This window comes from Plutella xylostella, chromosome 19 (genome assembly GCF_932276165.1).
Source record: "Plutella xylostella chromosome 19, ilPluXylo3.1, whole genome shotgun sequence".
NCBI lineage: Eukaryota > Metazoa > Arthropoda > Insecta > Lepidoptera > Plutellidae > Plutella > Plutella xylostella.
The window spans coordinates 3,370,269-3,388,849 of record NC_063999.1 but is presented as its reverse complement, the minus strand read 5'-3'; the positions used below and the strand labels follow the sequence as shown (position 1 = coordinate 3,388,849).

Sequence of the window (18,581 nt, the reverse complement as noted above, 5' to 3'; positions counted from 1 at the left end):
TTCTTATTTATATCCTCACTACATGATGCAGTGCACTCAGTGAGAACAGAAAATCTATGGAGTTATGTAGTAGTTAGTTTAAAACGTGTCCCCTGACCAAGGGACACCTAAGTACCTGTTTCAGCTTACAAACCTTTTTCTATATCCCTGTATTAATAACTACCACATAAATAATTCAACACATCTAAGTACCTAGCTGCCTACTGATTATCTTCACGACTCTATAAAATATTCAAGCATAAAATCGACTTCATGTCTTTCTTTAGCTTCAATAGGTCATGTGTGCGTACAAAGTTAGCACTATGACCACAAAACGTTCTAACTGTGCTGGGAGCTACACCAGACTTGGCCTTATGACACACTGATCTTTATTGATGTGCTAACGAGGAGCGATCCAGTTCCCGTGGAGATAACTAATACCTTTGAATATGACGTAGATATGCTATATTTGTGGTTATAATCATTTCAGAAGATGATAAATTTAGAAGCTAATTAAACAGACTTAAATACTGCCATAACTGGATTTTCAGTAAAATTTGTAGGTACCTACGCGTAAGTTCGAACTTATAAAGTTTTCAGTAGAATTAACAGGCAGGTAACGTAGGTAACAGTTACATTTCAATCGGAAGGAAGGGACTTGCACCAATAAAATTAAGATTCCGTAATTTATATCTGGACAAGCTCTAGTTAGTTACATTTTTTTGAAGAAAGTCATAACATTAACTAATTGACTTGTACAAGTTGGTTTACATTTTACAATAAGTAAATTAATCTAATTTGTAACAGTAGGTAATTAAAGAGCTTTATAAATGGCATTCACCTTCGAAGAGGTTTACTTAGTGACCTGTAAGCTACCAAAATGGAGCTGCGTCTATTCATACTCTCGGTAAGTGTTTTTTTTTATTCAGAGGAATATTATTTCTTCATGACACACTCGTTTTTACTGCGAGCTTCGCTTCGCCTTAAAAAGTTGTCTGTATGAAACATGTGATAAAAAGTAGCGTGAAAGTGTGGATCCAGAGTGTGAGCTTACCACATGCCACATCAAAACTTGTTTAGCTGTTTTCCGTGAAAGAGTAACAAACATCAATCCACCCATACTTATAAACTATCAAGTTTTATTGATCGCAAGAAAGTTTACTCGCATGGGTTAGTAGATACCTATATTCCGACTTTATTGCACCACTACGAATAATAGGTACTGCACCAGCATACTGAGAGCGGAGTGGCTAAGTATCATACCTACTGAACCCCTCCGATCTCATAATTATCTAACCTTAAATCGTTCTTTCCAGCTGGCCTGCCTATCGTGCTTAGTCCCTCCAGCCTATGGCGGGATCATAGCAGCCAAGCTGGCAGCAGCCGGCGCCATCAAGGGAGCCGCGGTCCTGGGCGCAGCCGCCCTGGCCAAGGCTGCAGTCAAGGGCATCGCCACAGCCGCCATCGCCAAGGGCGCTGCCGTCATCGCAGCGAAAGGCGCTGCAGCCAAACTAGCAGGCCAAGTGCTAGCCGCTAAAGGAGCAGCGATTTTAGCTGCTAAAGGTGCAGCGATACATCATGCTGTGGAAGCCAAGAAGAGTTTCATTCATGGTGCGGCGGCGGTCGGGAGCAAGTTGATCGAGACCGGCGCCAAGGTGGCCGCTGCGAAGGTCAATGCTGTGCACTCCTTGGCTGAGCTGGTGCATAGGAAGAAGGAAGAACTGTTGCATAAGCCTCCTCCGCCGCCGGTGGAAGAGAGGATCGTTTACGTGAGTACTAACACTTAAAAACTTAAACAGAACATAACACTTGCTGTGTCAGCACTTTATGATATGTTTAATTTCTTTTAGTGGCGGTTTTTGTGTGATTTGCAGAGGCACTATGAAATTTATATTTGGTTCAGTTGAATTATTAAATTGCTAACTTAGAGACGAGTATGATTAAAAACCAAAGTATTACTTATCCTAGAATACATTATTGAAGATAATAATATAAGACTACACCTAGTTGAAAGACAATAAGGATTACCAGACGAAGTATTGAGCAATTTTTTTTTTTTAATTATGTGACTTTACCACCATGGTATAAATCAATGTATTTACTTAATACTTATTCCAGGCTCCATACTTCGTGCGAGCGCCGCCCGCGCCGGTACTGTACCACTTCCAGCCAGCCCCGGCCCTCCCGCCGACGGAACCTTGTGTCATGTAAGCAGAACTTTCTTTTATGCTCCGCGTTTAACTCTTTTGTATGGGAAATTGTGACCTATATATGTACTGTCGACTGCCTCGAAAGTTATTTGTATAGGTATTTCGGATTGTGATTTGTTTCGATTATGTTTAGAGTTTATAATATTTTATTTGCATGTCAAAAAAGCTAATTTTACCTAAATATAAATACCTACATAACCTTTAATATATTTGTAATTTAATATGTGATTTTGTTTTTCAGTTTGGACGAGCCTAGGTACGTTCACGGTCCTCTGCTGGAGAACTCCATTATCTACCAGAAAAAGTGATTCAATATAAATTATTTAATAAATAATATTATATAAAACTTATACGAAGTTTAGTATTTATTTTACGTACCTTCGTAAACAAAGATACCATGTTATCATGTAGGATTAGAAACATACATAAAGCTTTGTCTAATACGTAGGATGTAGGTACATTAGTAGAAGGTCCCAGTACTAATTTATGTCATCAGTAGTACCTACTTAAACTTTATTTTAATAGCTACTCAATAAGGGAGCAAAAAATAACAAAAATCATAATTACTTACCAACCATTTTAGGAATGTATTGTATTTACGCACCCAGTAATTAAAAACCAGATATAATTTTTTACAATTACAGGGTTTAAGTATATGCAAATCACTAGAATCGTGTTATATTAACTAATTGCTAGGCAATAAATTAACGTTATCAAGTTAAATCCGACTAAACTGGCCGCACTATTGCGTGCACGCAGGGGAAGTGCAGGGACGTATTCAGGGAAAACGTTTATTTATGAAATAACTAGCTGACCCGCGAGCTTCGTTTCGCCTTAAAAAGTTTTCCCATGGGTATTCCGGGATAAAAAGTAGCCTATATTCTTTCTCAGGGTCTATACCATAATATGTATACCAAATTTTATTCAAATCCGTTCATTAGTTTTAACGTGAAAGAGTTACAGACAGACAGACAGAGTTACTTTCGCATTTATAATATTAGTTAGGATAATATGTGGGAACATCTCACCATCGGCCATCTGTCTCCAAGCTAGATAAAGCCAATATAGGTATCGTTCAGCAGGATTAGTAGCACAGGGCGCATTTAAGACGTGACAAAAGTTCACCGTCGCGCTCGCTCATGAGGCTGCGCGATGTGAGTCAGCGCAATGCGGACCTTTTGTCACGTCTTTATTTTGACCCGTGCTAGCCCTTCTGATATAAGTACCTAAAATATCCTTCAGCTGATATCCAGCTGATTACTTTAAGCAATAAAGCCGCGTTTTCGTACTTATTTTATTTATAAGTTGTATTTTTGTAATATTTTATTTAACGGTGCAAATAAAGAGTATTCTATATCTACTTACATACATAGATATCAGGAATCAAACCCGGGAAATATGGGATAGCAGAAAAAGAAGATGATTTAGGACAGAATCCCGTAAAAAATGAAATTATTTTGGAGTTCTAAATGCATCCCATTTCACATGCAAGTGTTATCACGTTGACACGATGTTTTCGGATCAATAATCGATATGATTGCGTCATTGCAATCAATAGACTATGAAATACAATTCTATTGGTAACCAACTAACCACTTCATCGAGTTGCTAAGTAGGTCTATATGTGTGGGTCAGCTTAGATATTTAAAAAAATGATATGCAGAGCAAGATGGTTTTATGCTTACATCTTATCGTGTCAATGAGGGTCTGTCACCGTGGCGAAAGGATTGGCCAGTCAGAGTAGGTAATTCTTAGTACTCAGATATAATCAGAGCTAGGTACTTAGCTCCACTTGCGCTCACTCAGGAGGGATAATTAAGTTGTCTTGCACCTATATTATATAACTCTATATTTTATTATATTGAGTACATTAGTATGTCAGTCCAAAGGATAGGTTCCACTTTATGTGAATCACGCGCAAAACATTTACTCTTGTACAGGTCCAAGGAAACTCTGCTCAGATGTGTTCTACTAAACTTACAAAAAGCCATGGGTCGAGACATGTCAGACATTTTGCATACAGGCCATATTCTTATTGAATTTCCCAATAAAATAGGTTAGATTGGGTGAGAGAGAAAACTAATAGTGTTTGAGTTAGTAACGGTATGAGAGCTAAATTGGAAGATAGTTTATTATAATGTTGTATCTTGACTATTCTATATTTGTTCCCAGAATCGAGGACTTAGTTTTGGTCAACAGAAGAGTAAAGCAGCCCTACAGAATGATTGGTTTAAAGTTATTCAGGATATTACGGCATAGGTAGTTAGATCCTACGATTATATGTGAGCCCTCTTTACTAAATTAAATTATTTTCCACCGTAATGCACATGTAGTATTACATCATTTTCTTCATTAAATATATTCACAAGTACTTACGAGTATGAGTAGATTCATAAATAGCACTCAGAAACTAAATGTTCCCGATTGCAATTATAAAAAGCCTTACCTAAGTATAAGGCTATAACCATAGTAATATTAAATGACCGCAAGTTAGGCGCGAAAATGCAAATGAAAATGTTCATTATAATGAAGGGCGTTTTAATTGATCGATAAATAATTAATTTTCCGCGAATAATTCATTAGTTCCTGACGAAACAGTGCTCGAAGGATGTGATGTAAATTTGTAAAAATTGACATACGTTTAGTATTTGTGCGTTTGTATGTAACGTCCGACCAACACTCTTATTTGCCAATGATTAATGTATCGATTGTACCAACTCGATAATTTTTTGCCGTTTATTAGTATTCAAATGGGCCGGCAACTTCAGTTTAGAATTGTTAATTGCTTGAATACAATTTTAGGCGCAGTATAAAAGTGCAAGTATTTTCGTAGAATGCATTATTACATCCAGCGTTCTGTTGGAGCATTGTAGTACCCACCCCAACAACAACCAACAATGTCTCATCTCACGGTAAGGGATGATCTTATAAAGACCTTTTAAGAGTTCAATAAAAGTTAACAGCTGAAATTTGGTAGTTTATCATAGTGTGAAGTGAAGTGAAAAAAAATGAAAATTAATACAAATTATTAACGTGTGTTTCAGATTCTCTTCGTCATCGCTTTGGCGATCGGACAAGGAGTGGGTGAGTGTCATTGTTCCCAACCACATCACTGGACCCAGCTAAGATTTTGCCGTTCATCATTCATAATATTCCTATTTCCTTCACAGTAGCGAGAGCAGTGGAGAATGACTCGAAGGCGGAGCAGTCCGGCTACGGGCTGGGCTCGGTGGTGGGCGAGGCGGTGCTGGTGGAGGGCGGGCACGGGCTGGTGGGCGGGGGCTCCGCCGCCCTGAACAACGCCGCCGCCGTGGGCGCTGCCCAACTCAGCGCCATCCAGAACGCGCAGGCCGTCCGCGCCGCTGAGATCAACAACGCCGCCGCCGCCGCCATCCAGGGAGCCCGCAACGCCGAGGGCGCCGCCCGCGTCGCGCAGGCCAACGCCATCCAGAGCGCGCAGGCCCTCGAGGCCGCCAAGATCGCCAACATCCAGCGCGCGCAGGCCGCCGCCATCGAGAACGCGCGCGCCACCGAGGCCGCCCGCCGCGCCGCCAACGGAGCCGCCCTGGAGCTGGCGCGCGCTGTGGAGAACGAGCGCATCGCCAACGCGGCACGTGTCCAGGCCATTGCCATCGCCAACACGCGCGCCGTGGAGGCGGGGCGCATCGCGCAGGCGGCGCGCGCGCAGGCCGCGCAGGTAGCCAGCACGGCGGCGCAGGCGCAGGCCGTGGCCGACGCCGTCGCCATCCAGGCGCGCGAGGGTGCGCTGCTGCTGGGCGGCGGCCTGGGCGGGCGGGAGCTGGCGCTGGGCGGCTACGGGCGCGAGGTGCTGGTCGGAGGCCTGGGCTACGGTCTCGGCGGCGGCCTCGGCTACGGCTACGGCAAGGGCTACGGGCACCACTAAACTGCGACCAGATTGATACAAGTTAAACTCACTATATGAAACTTTCTACATCCATTTTGGTTAGTGTAATTGAAATGGTGAACGGCAGAATGTGATCTCTGAGTTTGTCTGGTCATTGTAAATATGTATGTTACTTGAAAAATATTAGGTGTGTTTTTTTCTGAATAAAGAACTAGTTATTGCTCATTATTTTGTTGTAACTGTTTCAATTTCCCTTCTAGCCCTAGGTCATCCCTAGGTGAATTATCAAGTCACTATGACTCACACTTTGTTTACCCACAGTATCAGTATCAGAGATACTCCCAAGTCCCGATGACACAACAACGTGTTGACCGACTGACTTACTTTACTACTACGACGCAGATATAATAATATAAACATTAATAATTTTATTCTAAGAAAATTAAGTGGGAATTCTGGATCGTTCGAACAAACAACTCGTCCACAAGGAGAATTAAATCAAACACAAAGTTTTCGAAAATTATACTAGGTAGTTCAATCTTTTCGGATTTTGGGTAGAAAAATGTTTCAAATATCTAATATTACTAAGACTATTGCTATGAAGAGAGAATACAGAGATTACTTATTGTGAAAAAGGTACGTATTCATTAATTTTGCTATTTTTAATATTTAATAAATATGCAGATTTTGATGATAAAGTACCTAGATTACATGTCACGATTAGGATAGTGTTTCATGTTTTACTAAAACAGAAGCTGCAAGCAACGATAGATGTGGACAGGGTCAAACTTTATTTATTGGCATATTCTGACTAAATCCGAAGGATTTAAAAAAATGTTTATCATAAAATAAAATACACTTAAAACTCAAACTTTTGATATTTGGTTTTAGGTCGCTAGCTTAATTAAATAGCAGTCATGCCAATCCTTGGAGTTCGCTTGGTAAAAGTAAAAAACAACGTTTTATTGCCTTGTCTTCAAACCATCATAGTCAAAACTAGCCTTCTCCTCCACAGATCCGATGAAAAACCACAATATGACTCAACTCAAGACGTCATGGAGTCTGAACCCTGTTCACCGTACTCCTGTGATAACGACGATACGCCGGAAACCAGAAAATTTAGTGAATCGGTTTCTCTGACTTCTCTGGTCACAGACAGACAGGTGGGAGCGACCTTCAGAGCATCGCCCCTTCCGTGCCCACCCCACGTGTACCCCTGCTACGATCGGCCTCTCCGCCGGCCCTGCGTGCCCTTGCTGCCCGCACAAGCACTGCCTGTGCCTACCGCCATGCTGCCAGAGAAACAAACGACGTAGGATTAGTCATAATAATAAAATATGACTTTTAGGTATTCAATTTTTTTAGGATAATATTATATTATTCAAAATTCAGGTTTGAGAGAATATCGTGATGATGATTGTTTTGATTAGATATCTGTTCGTCAGAGATGAAACGTTTTTTAATCGTAATATTATACCTATATGGACGTAACAAGAAAAAACACCGGCTTCGGCAGTGGTAGCGGTTAAATGACGTCAACATGCAAAACGGTATATTATTATTATAAACATACACGTTTAGAAAAACTGTTTTTGATTATGATTATAAAAACGTGATTCACGTGATGATCCCACAAAATAATATAAAACTAGATCGCAAGGATGTAACTGATGAATATGGTAGTAAATACAAAAAAAACACACCTTGTACTAATGTACTCCCTTGCGGGGTTGGCAGAGGTGCATTGCTGCACCCACTTTTCGCCAGAGCGTTATGTTAGTCCCAATGTAATAGGGGGCGGGCCTATTGCCATTTTACGGGCACATCCAAGACCCGAGAACAAATATCTGTGTTTAAACAAATATACAGCCGGGAATTGAACACGGGACCATCGGCTCAGTACTCAGTACTCAGGAACCACTACGCCATTCAGTCGTCTGCAATACAATAAATAAATAAAAAATGTTAGCAAGTACAAAGCAGGATAAATAGGATAATCTCGTCATAATATATGGAAATGGAGCTTTCTCCGTCCTGTGCAGTTTCCTTTTCTTTATGATTGTGTTCAGAGAAAGTTGTCCCCTCTCACGTGATGTCGAGAACTCGTCTACCGACTGTTGGTTTATCGGTAGGTACAATACAACTTTATTGATAAAACACACAACATACATTAAATAACAAAAAAGGAGTAAGCACAATAGGCGATAAGGATCGCTAAAAGCGATCTCTTCCAGGCAACCTGTGGATGAATAAAAGACTTATGGAGTAAAAGAGGAAGGTGTACACGTAGGTACCTATAGAGGTATATACGTTTTCTTTAGTTCCCTCTGTCTCTCCTCTGTTCCCTTCTATCTCTTCAGCTGTTTTCTTCTGGCACTTTTTGCTATTAAAGAATTTGTGTTATTTTACTGAATGTATTATACTTAAATGATTTATAATTAATCTCCCTAGGTATAGATAGGTTCTTACGTGCCTATCTAGTTTTAGCAAAAGGCTCATTTGAAAATGGTAAAGGTCTCTACCACTTTTAGAGTAAGTATATGTATAAAGAAGATAATTAGGTACGTCTTGCATCTTTGCAAATCTGACTACTACTGGCATATATAGAGGTAGTTACATAATTAACAAAGTTGGTACTTCCTCAAAATACACAAAAAACAGATAAGTGTGAAACATTAAAATGGAGGTTAAAATCAGCATTAAACACTGTTAATTACTTACTTTTAATTTAATATTTTAATGGAAGACTTTCATTTGTACTTATTTCAGAGTTTATTGTTTTGATCTTGCCTTGATTTCATTTACGACAGCAAGTCATGAATTTAACCAAAATTTAAGAACGTTCTGGTAAAATGATTTTATCCTTTCCTTTACATGCACTACTTTTGATCATCAAGCTACTGTTCAGACATAGGCGTCTTCAGAGGTGCGCCAAAATACACTGTCCTTGGCCGTCCTCATCCAGCCACTACCCGCTACCGCTTTGGTATAGCTATTCTATATTCTAAACATAGATAGAGAATACTTTATTGCACTGAAACACAGAAATTACAAAAGTAAAATCACAACATAGACGGTACAATTGGCGGCCTTGTTACTAGGAGTAATTTCTGCCAGACTACCTATTCTAAAGAGCAATACTTGTAGATAGTTAATCTCGGGAGGTTGAACTTAGATTAGTTTAATCACGTTTTAATAGGAGATATGGTTCTAAGAACAAAGGCGATGGTTAAAACGAACTAGAGGAAAACACGTGTTTCCGTAAACATAAGTAAGTTTTTTTCTCAAGTCTGTATATTGTTGATTGGGTTTTATTAAGAGGTCTAATAAATAAAGTATTCTGGACGGGTTGTGCCTGTTGAAACCACGCTATCTGAGCACTATTAGTCACATGGTAAAAACTTAGATATCATTATATGATATTTTATACTTGTGTAGGTATATAGTTGCCAGCTTTTCCCGCGAGCTACGCTTTGTGTAAAAAGGTTTTCCTGTGGGAATTCGGGATAAAAGTAGGCTATGTGTTAATCCATGTGACGAGCTCATTATACTATCTACACTCACGGGCAATGAAAAGGTTCCACTGAGAAAAGCTCCAAATTACTTCTAAACAAAAAGCCTAACTTAATGCCGTCTTCTGCAACATTGAAGTACATTTAACAGGGCATCAGGATATTACCCACAAAAAACGGATTATTTTTTTCCAATTATAAATTAAATATTGGAAAAAGTGGTTTTTCATTCATCATCATCATCAGCCAATAATCATCCACTGCTGGACATAGGCCTCTCCCAAGGAGCGCCACAACACTCGGTCCTCGGCCTTCCTCATCCAACCACTACCCGCCACCCGCCTAAGGTCGTCAGTCCAGCGGGCAGGAGGGCGTCCCACGCTGCGTTTGCCTGTTCGTGGTCTCCACTCGAGAACTCGTCTACCCCAACGGTTATCGGTTCTTCGGCAGATATGACCAGCCCACTGCCACTTCAGCTTGCATATTTTGACAGCTATGTCGGTAACCTTAGTCCTCTGACGGATAACCTCATTTCTGATACGATCCATCAGAGAAACCCCAAGCATAGCTCTCTCCATAGCACGCTGAGCGACTTTAAATCGGTGGACCAGTCCTACCGTCAGTGTCCACGTCTCTGCACTATACGTCATCACTGGCAGGACGCACTGGTTGAAGACTTTTGTCTTCAGGCTCTGAGGAATGGCCGAGGAGAATATGTGACGAAGTTTCCCGAATGCAGCCCAACCCAGTTGGATGCGCCTTGCAGCCTCCTTGTCGAAGTTGCTTCTGCCTAGCCGAATAGTCTGCCCGAGGTAGACATATTCTTGCACAACTTTGATTGTTGCCTCACCAACGGCGACCGGCTCCGGTTTGATGTGAGCATTGTACATGACGGCTCTGTAGTTCTCTCTGGAAGCTGGTGTTGCCAGCTCTAATTTGGTGCAGTGTGGGACGAAGGGTCGACTTCACCAGACGTCTCCTCTCCAGCTTGAAGTTAATATTCAGAGTACCTCGGAGAAGTCGGTGATCACTCCCAGTTTTAAACCTATTGATCACTGAGACATCTCTGAATATGTGCCGCTTGTCAGTCATAATGAAGTCGATTTCGTTTTTCGTCCTACCATCGGGGCTTGCCCATGTCCACTTCCTCTGGGGCTGTTTCTCAAAGAAAGAATTCATCAAGTACAGCCCCTCCCTTTCGAGGAAGTCAACAAGCATTTGCCCTCTCTGGTTTCTGCTACCAAAGCCATGAGGTCCTACCCTCGATTCGTCGCATTCTTGTACTCCCACTTTGGCGTTGAAGTCCCCCATCACAACGGTGTATTGGGTCTTAGCAGTACACTTGATAGCTCTAGAGATATCTTCGTATACTGCTTTGACTTCTGTGTCAGAGTATGCCGAGGTTGGTGCATATACCTGTACGACCTTCAAGGAATACCTCTCGGTTAGTTTTAGTACTAGGTACGCTACCCGATTCGACACACTGCTGATCTCCACTACGTTGTTGACAAGGGTCTTGTTGACGAGGAATCCTACGCCACCTTGGGACAGTTGGTCGCCCTCGCGATGGTAGAGCATATGGCCGGACTCCAGGGTCATCGTGTCTTCGCCCTCTCTACGGACTTCTGATAGCCCTAAGATGTCCCATTTTATTTTGCTAAGCTCTACCTCGAGTTCTACCATCTTCTCGTCCTCTCTCAGTGTCCGTGTGTTGTATGTCGCCAGTTGTAGTCGTTGATGGCAGCCATTCGTAACCCGGGGATTCTTCGCACCCCCTGCCCTACCGTTACCTAGACCGCTGCCGTAGTCAGGAATAGTAGGGCTGCCGGGAACTGGGGGCCGGGGCTTTGGGTGTTACTCCATGGAGGATTTTGCCATAATCACCACGCTTGGCAATGCGGGTTGGTGATCGCAGGGCTACACTTTTCGTGCCGGTGACGCTGCTGCCCATCGCCGGCCTATGGGATTTAGTGTAGCTGTTTTTGGATGGTTATACCGCCATCATCCGGTCGCCAGAGCCTCGTCTGTTATTTAGCAGGGTGCACCACGGACCCACCACGGACGGTTTTTCATTGACCAGGTATTAACCAAATGTCAGATCGATATACAAATTACAGATGGCCGCGCTGCTAAAGATGTTCGACGGTGGTAGGATGCAGTTAACTAAAGTGATGGTCTATATTTACATGATTGTGGTGGGAAATGGTCCAGGAAGGCAGTTTAGACCCTGGGTATATGCACAAGGGTTCCACTCGAGAGAGCCAGGTGCAGGTACTTACACCCCGACAGAAAATATAATAGAATAGGTCTATATTTACACAAATATGATATGCGCCAGTGTGTGTATATCATAGTTATGACATAAAAATCACTGCCGTGGAAGAGTGTTGCAACTTTGTACAACAATGCCAATTTTTTTTCACTTCACTCAAGTAGAGTAAGTAATAAAACTGAATGACGCACAGATATTGTAATCGGTCGGGAATGATCCGTTGAAAAACAAGTCCTCAGCTGGCTTGGGGGTCAGAAGTGCTCGGTTCGATAACAAAATCTATATAAAAGCTGAGTCGAAATCTTCGCCACACATTCAGTGATCAACTGTATAACCAAAATGGCATTTAAAGTAAGTTTTAAAAAAGTGCTATCGAATTTTATTAGTCGTACTTAATTAAAGTTTTGTGTTTTAATTGACTCCTCTTTTTAATTGTTTCAAAGTGATGTTTTAAATTAAATTTGTCTTTTTTTTCTTTTAGTTCACTTGCTTACTTCTGGCGGTGGCCGTAGTGGGATGCCTCGGTAAGTAAATATCTCTACTCTATTACTCCTATTATAATTATATACTATCAGGTTGGGGTTTTATAAATGTTATAATGAAATACTCTTTTAGTGTGTTGGCAAAGATGACTGAGGGATGGGAATGTTTTTGGCTGCAACAACAAGTCATTTTTGCGAATTTCCAAGAGTACTTAGTAGAACAAAAGCTGAGTAACCCCCTTTTGACTTAGGTACTATACCAAATTAGCAACAGTAATGTCAGCGACTGACATTATTTTGACCAATCTTTTCACTACGGCGACATCTTATAAAGATGTAGAAGAAAGTAACATACAAAAAACTATATAGCTAAAACGATACCTAAAATACACATGTAACCATACATAAATGAAGTTTCGTTTATACTATTTTTATTATTATTAAAGTGTTCATGTCGTTATATTTTATTTCATCTATAACCTATTCTCTTATCTCAAACATAACAATCTTGAGTCTTCTCCTTGTGTCTCTCCTATGAAAGTAAAATAATAGAAAATGATTTTAGCACTGAGTTTTAGCATTACGATTACTTTTCTCATTCTCCTTTTGAATTTGCCCAGTAGATAGGTAGTAGTAGTAGTAGTAGTACCTCTTTGTATTGTTGTCTTGTTATGTTGCCGTCAAATATTTACCCTTTAATCCGTCCACCAGGCTCCCCCTACCCGGGCTACGGCGGCGGCGGCAGCAGTGGCCACATCAGCGGCGGCGGCCACGAGGGCGGCTTCGGTGGCCACGAGCAGGGCGGTTTCGGCGGCCACGGCTCCCACGGCCAGATCCAGACACACGGCCACGGGCAGGGCTCCGGCGGACACGGCAGCTTTGACCAAGGAGGTAATTATGGTGCAATGCGTTTGTTTTTGAAATGCACGATTGCCGTTGGTGGTACTTTAGACTCTTCTGAAGTCATATGTCTTTTCATATATTTTTTTTGTTTAGGACCATTTTTTCTATAGACTGTTACGGAATTTGGAGTCTGGTCAATGAATACTTATATAGCTGATGCCCTATATAGTATCAGTATTAGACGTGCTACGTTACTACTAATGCATTTATCTATAGCCTCTTTTCATTCATCCAAAGAATTATCAAGCGATAATCATATTGATCTCTATCTTTTCAGGTTTCGGCCAAGGCGGTCATGGTATCCACCACGGAGGCAGCGAGGGCGGTTTCGGCCACGGTGGCAGCCAGGGCAGTTTCGGACACGGTGGCAGCCAGGGTGGTTTCGGCCATGGTGGCAGCCAGGGTAGCTTCGGCCACGGCTCTCACGAGGGAAGCTTCGGCCAAGGTGGACACGAGGGCAGTTTCGGCCACGGCGGCAGCGGAGGCCACGGACACGGCAGCCACGGATCCTTCGACGGAGGCTACGGAGGCGGCAGCCATCACGGTGGATACCAAACTCACGGCTACTAATTCCTAGCATAAGTTCTATTTAAATAAAAGTATTTATAAGTTTTTCCTCTGTTTTCTTTTAATATTAAAAAATCTAAAGAGATGTGGATTAGAATTTGAGCTTGCTTTGGGAACAATTAACGGTTACAATCGGTACCGCATTAGCTATCATCATCATCAACCAGTAATAGTTTACTGCTGGTCATCAGCCTTTCCATAGGAACGTCTTAACATTTTATATTTGCCTTCCTAATCTAACCATTACCAGCCATGACTGTGTCTAAACTGTCTGATAGTGTCTAGAGCCCAGCGGCTGACAGTACCACTAGTTTATGACACACAGAGAACAGTTCTACAGTAGAATCGCATATGTAGAGATAGAATGCAACAATACAATACAGTATCTATTGTCTTATTAGTAATAAATTTCGTTATTTCATAATTTATCGTTATCATAAATAGGTATTTTCAAATTTTAAAGGTTTCGGCCACGGCGGACATGGTGTCTACCACGACCACGGCGGCAACCAGGGCGGTTTTGGCTACGGTGGCAACCAGGGTTTCGGCCACGGCTCACATGAGGGTGGTTTCGGCCACGGTTCATATGATGGCAGTTTCGGCCACAGCGGACATGAGGGCAGCTTTGGCCACGGCCACGGGTCATTCCACGGAGGCTACGGTGGAGGCCATTATGGTGGATACCAAACTCACGGCTACTAATGTCGTTGTTAGCTCAACTTCTATTTATAATTAAATTATTTATTCGTATTTTTTACTTATTGGTTTTATTCTATTACAAACACTTGATAAATAAAAATGCAAATATGCTTATTTAGCTATTTTAGAACTCTTAAATACAATATGCATAAAACATAGGTGCGTACAAAAAAAACTTTTTTATAGCTATCTTTTGAGTCTATCAAGTTTATCCTATCCTTGCTAATAATGCACAACAAGGTCAGTTATGGATATTTTATTAGTCATTAAACTATCTATTATTTATGATGTCTTTGCAAATCTATTTAGCCCCACTTGCACCAACATATTAAATCTAGATTTAGTGTTAAATCTCGATTTAGTGTCAAATTTTATATGGACTGACGTTTCTTAAATCGAGATTTGACACTAAATCTAGATTTAATATGTTTCTGCAAGTGGCCCTAAAATACATTTGCACAGATCTCATAAAAGCCACATAGTCAAAATAGTAATAGCTTGTCCTATCTATTAGTGTGTATGTCGCAGGCATCTGGTTGAATCTCCTTTTTGATTGAACCACTAGCCCGTTCATTGGATGGCGCTATTCAGTTGTATGACTAGGCCGAACGTTGATTGTACAAGCGTCACAAAACGGCCAACTAGTTAGCTGACTTAAACTCAGTCAGGTGGTGAATAAAACAAATATGGCGTCTAACAGCTAACAGCTGACACAAAAAGCACCTATATTGTTAGTTTTTTGCAAATAAATTAGCTTTAAAGTGCGTCATTTGTGTTAAAATAGTGTGACAACATGGATTTACCTATTATAACGCCGCGGGCGGATAGGCGAAACTGGATAATTATGAACAACAATATGAAGGTACGTTTATTATTATTGTTTAGTTAATTTGTGAGATAAGAGCTTTGTAACATAGTCTTTTTGTTGACTCTTGTCTGTTCATGTTCACCCTAACCAGACATTACAAATTTTCTATAAAATATCCCATTCAACGACTTCGCTGAATGACGTTCAGTCAAGACGTCGAACGTTACAATCAACGACTTGACGAGTTGTCCTTTAGTCATACAACTGAATAGCGCCATCCAATGAACGGGATCAAAAAGGAGATTAAACCAGATGCCTGCGACATGTATAAGCCCTTAATGATGATAATTCTTGTGAATCACTGGAAGTAGTTGAATAATTAATCATTGTTTGATTGCTTTGGCAGAAGTAATATTTCTTTTTCTTGACTATGACGTCTTGATTAATCTACGATTATTATGTTATTGTTGTTGCTACTGATCCTTGAGAAACTTATGTTTTTTTCAAGTAAAGATATACGAATGGATTTATACCTTCGTATGGTACAACATAATAATATATCTCTATAGGTATATTAGTAAGTATAATAACCTATGTAACCAAACATACAAACGAGTGTTTATGTTTTATAATTTATAAGCATTGTTTTCATTATAAAATTATTGTACAGTCATGTAAACAAATATTATTAAAATTGTCGACATTTGACATGAAGATTAGGATGTAAGGCATCCTAATCTTCATGTCATTGGGAAAAACATGACTGTAGATTATTCCGTATTTACACAAGATTCTGGGAACTAAGTAGGTAACTAGGTATAATCTCCACTTCACTTTGTTGCTTATGCAGTATCGTAATAAAATCACATCATGCGTCAGTATAAAGTTAGGTAATACCAATCTACATAACTTAGGGCTGATTTTTCGATAGCCGGATAAAAGTTATCTGGGGAATAATTCTGGTACTGTTGCGACTGAATGTTTGTATTAGACAGAGACGGCAACAATTTTATTCGACACATAACATTTATCTGACCATTGAAAAATCAGCCCTAAACAGTATTTTATCTGTGAGAATCCTGAAAACGAGTTAATGTACTTGCACGACTTTCACCTTTTATATTTTACACTCTGTGTTTGATCTAGTTTAGCTTAAAAAAAAATAGGTTAATTGATGTGTTACATGCAAGTGTACATGAAACTAAAGGAAGACAGAAGAAACCCGCTGGTTTACAGGCGTAAATTCAGTAATATCTGCTGAAAAGTCACTTCCCTTTCAATCTTGCTGCAGCTTATCACGTATCTAATTAGTTCTGGATATAATACAGAACCTAGCAGTACTCGACAGTTACTAGGTATAACATACCTATATCAAGTAGACATACATATACACAGTTCCGACTATCGGCTGGGACAGTCGGATTGATGTGACATGCGTAATTACGGTGAGACAATTTCCCAGCAGATCTCAATTATTATCTAATTTCCAGCACGCATAACAATATAATTTTCTCATTAACAACTAAAGCCGGTCATAGATATAAAAGGTGGCTGCCAGGTACATCCTGAAGTTGTTTCTACACTCTGGACACAGTCAGTAGACGAGGGATTTTCGTGAAAGAAAATGGCGAAAACTGTGGTGAGTATTTTCATGTCTCTGTTGGTGTTTAACAGTACTTTTAATTCGAGGTACAGAAATAATAGTGTAGCAAGAAAATAATAAAGCAGTTGTTTTAAGTTCAACCATTGTACCAATGACTAAAGTCATGAATCTTCTATCGAACTAATTCGAGATAAGAGCTCATCTTGGGAAGTGAGGTGTTATTTGTGGAGACGTTGCTCTTGCACCGCACTGCATCTAGTTAGGTAGTATTGTTTACGAAAGGTACTGCTGGTTGCTACAGCGGATTGCGATAAGTAGTATCTGATCAGACTAACTCAAAAATATCAATATACTTACCAATGTTTACGTAACTATATCAATTTTATCATATTGAAAAACTTGGTACCTTCAGCTTAACAATCCTGATTTGCAAATGTATTCTAAAGGAGGGCCCACGAGCAACCGGTTAGATCACCTTCTACCGCTTTAGAATTATTTCTTACATATTTTTTTCAAACACAAATGTTTGTTTCTACATTTCTGCTCGTATATTAGAGGCCTTTAACCTTGCGAGTTCAGAATAAGGAGTCACACCGGTTGAGGACCGGTCCTTGAAGATCTGGAATAATAAAATCTGCATTTGACTCATTCTGAGCTGGTTACCTGATCAGGAGTGTTACGGGTTATTATTATTTTCTCCTCCACTTATATACTTTGTAAAATATAGGGAGTACCCTATGACAGCTGCCAAATCTGTAGATTTTATCTGTCATTTGTTGTTTTTCAGGGGAAAATTAACTGTATTCCTCAGGAATAAGCATCTCAGGTTGGCACCTAAGGGCTCCCACACATAAACACGATACGATGTCGCATCGTGCCACGACGCGGCGTCGTTTCACGATACGACGTCGCGTCGCGTAAATTCACGACGCGACGTCGTTACGTGTCTATACACGAACTTGTTGTGGTCTATTTTCAAGGCATTGTACTTGTTTAAAAAGTGACTCCCATTATTCATTGTTGAAAGAAATGGGTGGATCCAGTATCTTCTGAGTATCTGTCTTTTCTTTCTTCGTCTTCTTATTAACAGCAGAAGCAGTACGCGTCTACTGCGGTCCATTTTTAGGGAATGAATGTTGTATCGACGGCATCGTGCCGCGGAACTTTACGTTACGATGTCGTGTTTTTTTTACGATGGTAGTCGTAAATTTCCGCGACGCGACGTCGTATCGTGAAACGACGCCGCGTCGTGGCACGATGCGACATCGTGTCGTGTTTATGTGTGGGAGCCCTAACGTCATAGGGTTTCTTCTATATTTTACAAAGTATAGGACAGGGAGTATTGCTATTTATTAGGAGGAGGAGGCCCTCAAGTAACTACCGTCACCTCAACCCCTTTGAAAATGTATATTAATATAAGTATTCTGTATATTATTATTATTTACCTATATATATGCGTCCACAGCTGATTTTCACGCTTCTCCTGCTAGCCGTCCTGGCCGTGGCTGCCGAGGAGACGACCACGGTCGCTGCCGACGCTACCACGACCCCGGCGGCCGCCAACGCCACGGCTGATGCTGCTGACGCTACCGCTGACAATGGCACGCCTAAAGACAAGAGCGATAGGTGAAGAGAGTAAGGGTAGAAGGTGGAATAAATTATTTGTACTTTCAGAATAAAA

At 40.8% G+C, this 18,581-nt stretch overlaps 3 protein-coding genes and 1 long non-coding RNA gene across 5 annotated transcripts; all 4 read left to right on the top strand.

Moving 5' to 3' along the window:
• The first annotated feature begins 820 nt into the window (after positions 1–820).
• Positions 821–2,497, top strand: LOC105382832. The gene is made up of 4 exons (XM_011552784.3): positions 821–886; positions 1,296–1,748; positions 2,098–2,186; positions 2,431–2,497. The coding sequence occupies exons 1-4, from the start codon at positions 860–862 to the stop codon at positions 2,495–2,497; spliced, it is 636 nt and encodes a 211-aa protein (XP_011551086.2). The 5' UTR covers positions 821–859.
• Positions 2,498–5,000: 2,503 nt separating this feature from the next.
• On the top strand, positions 5,001–6,279 carry LOC105382833 (predicted GPI-anchored protein 23). Its single transcript, XM_038106268.2, has 3 exons — positions 5,001–5,101; positions 5,234–5,273; positions 5,360–6,279. Exons 1-3 carry the CDS (start codon positions 5,087–5,089, stop codon positions 6,091–6,093), a joined length of 789 nt encoding a protein of 262 aa, XP_037962196.1. The 5' UTR covers positions 5,001–5,086; the 3' UTR covers positions 6,094–6,279.
• Positions 6,280–12,082: 5,803 nt separating this feature from the next.
• On the top strand, positions 12,083–14,547 carry LOC105382865 (keratin, type I cytoskeletal 9). 2 transcript variants are annotated; one of them, XM_038106341.2, is made up of 5 exons: positions 12,083–12,189; positions 12,320–12,362; positions 13,032–13,208; positions 13,501–13,767; positions 14,254–14,547. In XM_038106341.2, exons 1-5 carry the CDS (start codon positions 12,178–12,180, stop codon positions 14,490–14,492), a joined length of 738 nt encoding a protein of 245 aa, XP_037962269.2. In that variant the 5' UTR covers positions 12,083–12,177; the 3' UTR covers positions 14,493–14,547. The 2 variants fall into 2 exon arrangements, with proteins under 2 accessions (XP_037962269.2, XP_037962268.2); XM_038106340.2 differs by having other exon boundaries at positions 13,032–13,211.
• A 2,146-nt stretch (positions 14,548–16,693) lies between these two features.
• Positions 16,694–18,581, top strand: LOC125489977. The gene is made up of 2 exons (XR_007267378.1): positions 16,694–16,936; positions 18,366–18,581. It is a non-coding gene; the product is annotated as an uncharacterized LOC125489977 (long non-coding RNA).